The 8,023-nt window shown below is 34.3% G+C and overlaps 1 protein-coding gene across 1 annotated transcript; it reads left to right on the plus strand.

The window, feature by feature from the left end:
- Positions 1-3,995: 3,995 nt before the first annotated feature.
- Positions 3,996-6,627, plus strand: LOC135127659 (uncharacterized protein K02A2.6-like). The gene is made up of 2 exons (XM_064054230.1): positions 3,996-6,490; positions 6,576-6,627. Exons 1-2 carry the CDS (start codon positions 3,996-3,998, stop codon positions 6,625-6,627), a joined length of 2,547 nt encoding a protein of 848 aa, XP_063910300.1.
- Positions 6,628-8,023: the final 1,396 nt, after the last annotated feature.

Consider the following 8,023-nt stretch of genomic DNA (forward strand, 5'->3'; position numbering starts at 1 on the left):
ACTTTCGTTAATTTGAAAAAATTAATCGTCAAATAAGGTTTACAGGACGAATTTCTCAGGACAACAATGTTCATTTTCTTTAAAAGCAATGCCTTTCGCCTTTACTTCCGAAGTTTGTTTGAGAGCTGCACTCTGCTGTGAATCCTCATTATCCATATTGCACCGTTTGTCTGCCACATCTAAAAACTTACACAAGCAGGCTTTTCCGTGGATTATCCTGTTGACGGTTTTTCCTGTGTCTGAAATGTTTGTTCTTTTATAATATCGACCTCTTGAATTTCATCGCAGCTTTATAACCTAATCCATTAAATACGAAACATTTTCTGTTTATGGTGATTACGCGTTGTTATTGCTGATGAAATGAAAACAAATGTTTGCATTCCTGATTTTATAAAAGTATTCGAAAACACACTGGGGAGTTAATTAATTTGATGGTCTAGAGATTATATCAAAATAAACAAAAAAGTGACTTTAACAATGGATTGCGGGTAGTTAATAAAGTCAATATACAAGTTGGTCTTTTCAGATAAAAGATTGAATGGGGGAGAAAGCGTCAGAAAAACACTGCGCAAAAGTCAACAATGATAAATTCAATAAGGAGAAAGGAAAGTATTTGAGAACTCAAGGTGAAAGTAGAGATTTCTGCTATTATCAGTAATAACAAAAACGGAGAAGATCAATATAAACGAAGAAACTGAAAGTAAAAGCAAGCGATTTTAAAAGGCTGATTTTAAAAGAGCACTTCTGTAGTCGAAATGGAAGCATCCATTTAATCAGAATTAAATCTGAAATCCATTAACTATTAATGTAAATGTAAATTAATTTTTATTTGCTTTTAATTTTGCGGCATTTTAATTTAGTAATAATTTTCATAACAGTTTACAACACTTCAATCGCATTTATATATAATTATTTCATTTCCACACACACCAGCTGAAACATAGTCCGACATTCGAAATATTGAATCAACACATCAAATAATAGGTACATCAAAAATCATAATGTGGCTTTGTTTATTTTCTGTTATAAAATAAAAAATTACGACTACTTAAAAATGTAGCAAAAGTTTATTTGCAGAGAAAATTAGAAAGCGACTAATTTTCGAAGGGAACAAAAAATTTACAAACTCTTTTATTACACATTCACAAAACAACACGTCGATAAAATTTACAGCCGTGAAGGTATCCTTTAGTTACTGCAGTTGGAAACTGCTATATAATTAACAGGGTAATGCTACATTGTTTTAAACGGTTTATGTTTCCCTTCGGCTTGCTTGTTTTATTTTACTTATTATTTGATGTATGTAACAAAACTTGTCATGTCACAATTAGTTTTAACTATCTATGGGAACGTATGTACATACATTGTATCTGACACTTAATATGAAGTGATTACAAATATTTGTATTTTCATCTCAAAAAAAAAAATCCGCATAATACAATAGTGTCAACAAAATAATGATAAAACATTATTATATAAAAGCTACTAATAACTGTGTCTCTTAGATATAAATATAATATTTTCCTGCATTATCATTAGAAGCATTGCAGACTTTTTCGAAATTTTATTAGATTTAGAAACGACAAAACATTAACTCAAATTTATTTATTCATATCTTCTGTAAAGTTGTAGGTCTTATTTCCAAAAATTTTAAATAAACATTTATGAAAAATATGCTCTCAAACTCGGTTATGTAGAGAAACTGTGTAGTAGAAATGAGTGAAGTTCTGCCAAACTAACTTTATACATTCTTGGTTGGCGTTTGAAATATTTAGTTACCAGCTGGTTCAATTAAATTTGGTAAATTATGTAGCTTTTATACAAGTCTTCTAAAGTAGCATTTAAAATTATAACATAATGCATTTTATAGCATTATTGCATCGCAATAATCCATGTACGAGATGAAAACTTTAGTTTCATGTGCAGTATTTGCCAAGAGCACAATTTAACTTATTAAAATTGCATTATTATTAAATAACAACGGAGGCTTTAAAAACTGATTTACAGTGAGTGTTCATAGACGTGCCTATGAAAAGCATGTTGTTAACTAACCCTTGATGCCAGAAAAGAGCGTTTATTCATTTCCAGAGATTATCGAGCGTTTAACTTCTCTAATTCGATAATTCAATTTTCTGCACGCTTTCCATATTGTAAACAGGGAAAAGAGCTTTCAGACGAGGGTATCTTGGTGTTATTATTGCTCGACTGAATGTTTTTAAGTGTCATCTGAACCGAGAATTGGAAGTTAGTCGTTCGAATCGGAATATTAATTGTGCAAACGATACCTCTAATTTTTAAACTCAACTTCGGATATTGTGCTTTTTTCGGTTTATTTGCAATGGAGAACTGACCAACGGGGTTTATGGCTTTTAAAGAGCAGAAAGAGGTTACGCTAAATTTAATCCTTTCCGTTGTATACCTCTGCTCTGAAAATGTTAATTTAAAATTTATACACACTCACCATCGGATGAAAAATCTAAATGCATCAGCCACTCGTCAAAAATGTTAAGCGGAACAGAGTGTGAATGAGGGAAATTAAGTCTGAGTTATTCGAATGAGGAAGAGCGAAATTTTCCCTCTTTCGTTTAGCGCGATTAAATTCTTAGTTAACATAAGGACAAATTTGATTAAACGCTATTGTAGATAGCGCTTACGCACTTAACGATAATAATAAGTCTGAATCTTTCAAACACTTTAGCTTAATAAACGCTCGTTAACAACGATTCCCGTTATTACTATTATTACGGCAAAAACACTGTAAATGAAATTAATTAAGAGCCAATAATGCCGGTCCTGGAGATTCGAAACTACAGATTTCAGGTAAAATTGCCAGCAACATCATAAGGGATATTTCCGTCTCTTTCTATCCTTGACTCGCTTTTGTACTTGCGTTAAATAGCGTTGCCATCAAGTGTAACTGAAAAAGTTTTCATCGGTTGTTTTATTCAAAGAACATTATTTATTCAGACAACATATCAGTGGCTGACTGCTTTTCACCACAAAACATGGTGTAAATTTGTTTACAAGCCATCAGTTATTATACAAAAAAGTCGTTAACTAAATAGTAGCTTTGACCAGTGTTTGATTTTATGTTTTCTTGAGATTTGGCAGCTTTTTGATTACTACAAAAAATTTCTTTAGATTTTAAAATTGTAACTAAACACAGTAACTAAAATTTTCTCAGCACTTATTCCAGAAAGTGGCATTTTAAATAAGATCTCAACGTCTACGATATGGTATTTTTGTGGAGCGGCGCAATATTTAATAATTTCTTTAACTTTTTCGATACGCCTTACACTAGCAGCACTACATTAAAAACATAATATCGTTAAATAGAATTTATAGGACGTGGAACTATATTTTACCGACAAGAGCAGAAACAGGCGGTGTTCGCACAAGCAAACTGCAGAAGTTTAACTTGCATGTAAAATTTGCTTAAATATGCATGATACAATGGATCAGGGATGTTGACGAGACGACTTCAAGTTATTTTGTTGCATAGATAAAATCTCACGAGCTGATTATTTTTCCAAACTTTATTCATACTTAAGACAGAATAACAAGGAGCACTTAAATTTAAGCCTAACTAAACAGAATAGGTGTAGGCTTCCAACTGAAACAAACAGAAGCCTATTTGGTAATTAGTTTTAACAATATAATTCTGCAAACTGAAATGTGGTCACCTACATTTAAAATTTCAAATTTGGCGCTACAACTAGATGGCAGCAGTGAGGAGGAAGCAGTACGGGACACGACGGTATCTAAACAGAATTTCAATAAACCGCTCGTTCGAAGAGTAAAAATTAGTTTTACTAAAAAACCGACTACAATTTCAGGTGTGGGATGAACGACCTTAACATCGGAATGACCAATGTCCGATTTGTGTTTGTAAAGTGCTGATTCATGGAATAGTTACACGGATAAATGGTAGAAGAGTCAAGCACGTGGGAAATGTGAGGTTATGTCAACTCATCGCGTTTTCATAAAAGGAGAAGATGGCAAGAACCCTCCAAGAAGTGGAGTTGTGTGACGACGCTATTAAGAATGGTCCTTATGCATCGGTACGTACGCTATACGGCCTTGCCTTTGACGACGGTAGTCGGTTGAACAGAAAGAAGCTGTGTCAATGGACGGGTTTCCCTTTTGAGATCGCATCAGATGACTTCAGTGAGAAAGTGGATGAGGTAGTGCAGAATTTTACGATCGCAGAACTTTGTGGAGTCGGCCTTCTACTGGGGTTGAATTGTGCAGGTACTCACCAAGAAGTGGCCGAGAGAATTTGTTCAGTGTTGACTGATTTTGATCTGTTTACACAAGAAAGAGTTGTTCAAGAACAAGAGAGTGAAGACGAGGACGACGAAGATGATCCGGTAGACAGTGATGATGGTCGAGCAGGCGCGGCAGCAGTCCCTACGTTCACCATGTCTTTCAGAGACATCGAAGATTCCGTACGCACTTTTAGTGGTGATGACAATTATGCAATCGAGACTTGGGTCGCAGACTTTGAAGACATCGCTAAACTTATGAAGTGGTCGGAACTGCAACGACTAGTTTTTGCAAAGAAATCATTAACTGGGCTTGCTAAGTTATTTATCCAAAGTCAGAGGAATTTGGGTACATGGAAGGACTTGAAACGCAGGTTATTGAGTGAATTTTCCAAGAAGGTGAGCACTGCTGAACTGCATCGCATGCTGAATAATAGAAAAATGAAAAAAGAAGAATCTCTCCAGGAATACTTGTTGAAGATGCGTGAACTCGCTTCAAAGGGTCAAATTGAAGAGGAGTCAGTAATCGAATATGTCATTCAAGGTATCAACGATGATCCTGAACACAAATTTTTGTTGTATGAAGCTAAAACTTATGTCGACTTAAAGAAAAAAATTGAAGTTTATGAGAAGATTAGAAAGATCCGTACACCTTCGACTCAATCTGTTGGTCAACGTTTCCGAAAGCATAACGAAAACAAAGGAACTTATTCTCCGGGGTCTGTAGGAGCGAAGGGCAGTAGTAAACCCCCTCCAAATCAGAACATAATTAGAAGATGCTATAATTGTAATGGTGTGGGCCATTTCGCCTCAAATTGTCCAATTCCGGTGAGGGAAAAGGGTTCCTGTTACAATTGCGGTTCAAAGGAACATCAGAAGAGGAATTGTCCAGGGAAGAAAAAGGAAGACAACACCACCAATGTGATATCAACCGAGACACAAGATCCCTATATGGTAAACGTTAAGATTAATGTTAAAGATGATTGTCAAACCGAATGTAGCTATAAATTGAATTCATTAATCGATACAGGTAGCCCAATTTCAGTTGTAAAAGTTCGGTATGTCACCGAAAATAATTTCAATGAAGGTCTAAATCCAAATTTAAATTTCGTGGGTGTGAATGGATCGAAGCTTGATATTTTGGGTATTTTTAACACGGAAGTATTTGTTAATGAAACTGTTTTACCCATAAAATTCTATGTAGTTCCTAATAGCACCATGTCCTTTAACGCTATATTAGGTAGAGATTTTCTCAATACCAAGGGTTTCACGTTTACGTTAGGAGATCATTTAAAAATTATTTCAAACGAATTTGAGAAAGTAAATAACTTTGACGAAATTTTACATGTCGATTTTAAGGTAGGTGAAGAAATAAAAAGTGACAAAGAAGTACAGATCAATCCTTGTTTAGATTATGATAAAAAAGTGGAAGTTTTGGAAGTGTATGATAATTTTTATTTATGTAATGACTCGCCAAAGATTGATTGTAATTACGAAATGAACATTTGTGTTAAGAATAATCAACCAATCTCTTTTAGACCACGGCGTTTATCCTTTTCTGAAAAAGAAAAATTACAAAACATGTTAGATGATCTATTAGAACGAGGCATTATTAGACCTAGTAGCTCTGATTACTGTAGTCCAATTGTACTGGTAAGAAAAAAGACAGGTGATTTAAGGCTTTGCGTTGATTATCGCGAATTAAACAAAATTACTATTAAAGACAACTTTCCTACTCCTTTGATAGAAAACAATCTGGATCGACTTCGAAACAAAAGATATTTTACGACCCTTGATCTTAAGGATGGTTTCCATCATGTTCATGTAGCAGAATCGTCGATTAAATTTACTAGTTTTATCACACCTTTAGGGCAATTTGAATATTTTAGAATGCCTTTTGGGTTAACTAATGCCCCAAGAGTTTTTAACAGATTTATTAATTTAGTTTTCAATAAATTAATTCGAGCAAACAAAATTATTTTGTACTTAGACGACATTTTAATAGCGACCAACAGTTACGAAGAACATTTAGATATTTTGAAAGAAGTATTTGGTGCAGCCTCCCAACACAATTTGCTTTTTCGAATTGATAAATGTGCTTTTCTTATGTTTGAAATTTCTTATTTAGGATATCTAGTAAACAATGATGGCATCAGACCTGATCCGAAAAATGTCGAAGCAATTTTGCAATATCCAATTCCTACAAATGCTAAGGAAGTTCATAGGTTTGTTGGTATTGCTAGTTATTTTCGAAAATTTATAAATGGGTTTTCCGTCCTTACAAAACCTTTATATGACTTGTTAAAAAAGAATGTTGAGTTTCGGTTTGGTGAAAAAGAACTTGAATCATTTGAACAAGTAAAAAATCAATTAGCTTCTTATCCTCTTTTAGCTGTGTATGATCCGCATACCCAAACAGAGTTGCACTGCGATGCATGCACATCTGGGTTTGGAGCTATTTTACTTCAAAAACAGTCGTCGGGAAAGTTTCATCCTGTTTTTTATTTTAGTCGTAGGACGACCGAAACCGAATCTAAATATCACAGCTTTGAATTGGAATGTTTAGCCGCTATTTATGCTATTAAACGATTTCATATATATCTCTTCGGTATACATTTTACGATTGTCACAGACTGTGATAGTTTTAGGCTTACTCTGAATAAAAAAGATATTAATGTTCGAATTTCTAGGTGGGCACTATTTCTACAAAATTATGACTACGAATTGCAACATCGTCCAGGAACACGGATGATCCATGTTGATGCTTTAAGTCGAGCCAACAATATTTTAGTACTAGAGGAAAATACACTGGAACAAAATTTAGCTATTTCTCAAAATTTAGATTCGAGTATTCAAAAGGTTAAGTCTGAACTCGAAATCCGCGAAAGTACAAAATTTGAACTTAGGAATGGACTAGTGTATAGAAAGAGCAAAGGAAAGCTTTTATTTTACGTTCCTTCGTTGATGGAAAGTCAGATCTTAACTATGTGTCATGATAATTTCGGTCACGTTGGCGTGGACAAAACTATGGAGTATCTAAAACGCAGCTATTGGTTTCCTAGTATTAAAGAAAAAGTGAAAAATCATGTTCGAAATTGTTTGAAATGTATCACCTTTTCACCAATTGGTGGCGCTGTGCCGAGTGAGTTACACAATATCCCTAAGGGAAATAAACCCTTTGTCACCATACATATTGACCATTATGGTCCATTAGAAAAAACTTCGACAGGTAAAAGATATATTTTTGAGATCATTGATTGTTTCACTAAATTCGTAAAACTGTATGCAGTCAAGAGCACCAAAACTTGTGAAGTAATCAATCAGTTAGAAAATTATTTTAGGCACTATAGTGTACCATTACGTATTGTATCCGATCGGGGATCCTGTTTTACCTCTAATGAGTTCGAAAAGTTTGTTCAAGAACATATGATTCAGCATATTAAAGTCGCGACGGGGTCACCAAAATCAAACGGTCAGATCGAAAGAATCAATCGAGACTTAACACCAATGTTGTCAAAATTGGCTATTTTAACAAACAAGTGGGAGAAAGCTTTGGGAAGAGTTGAATTTGCTATTAACAATTCGTTTTGTAGATCCACTGGTAATTCTCCATCCGTTTTATTGTTCGGTATTAGTCAAAACGATCCTAGCGATCCTTTAAGAAATGTATTGGGCGCTGAAGCTGAAAAAGAAGATGACTTAGCCGAGGTTCGAGAAAAGGCTCAGTCTCAGAATGAAAAGTTACAAGCATACAATAA

Source organism: Zophobas morio, unplaced genomic scaffold, assembly GCF_036711695.1.
Source record: "Zophobas morio isolate AGI-343-1 ecotype UQ-CSIRO unplaced genomic scaffold, CSIRO_AGI_Zmor_V1 ptg000002l, whole genome shotgun sequence".
NCBI classification, from domain to species: Eukaryota; Metazoa; Arthropoda; class Insecta; order Coleoptera; family Tenebrionidae; genus Zophobas; species Zophobas morio.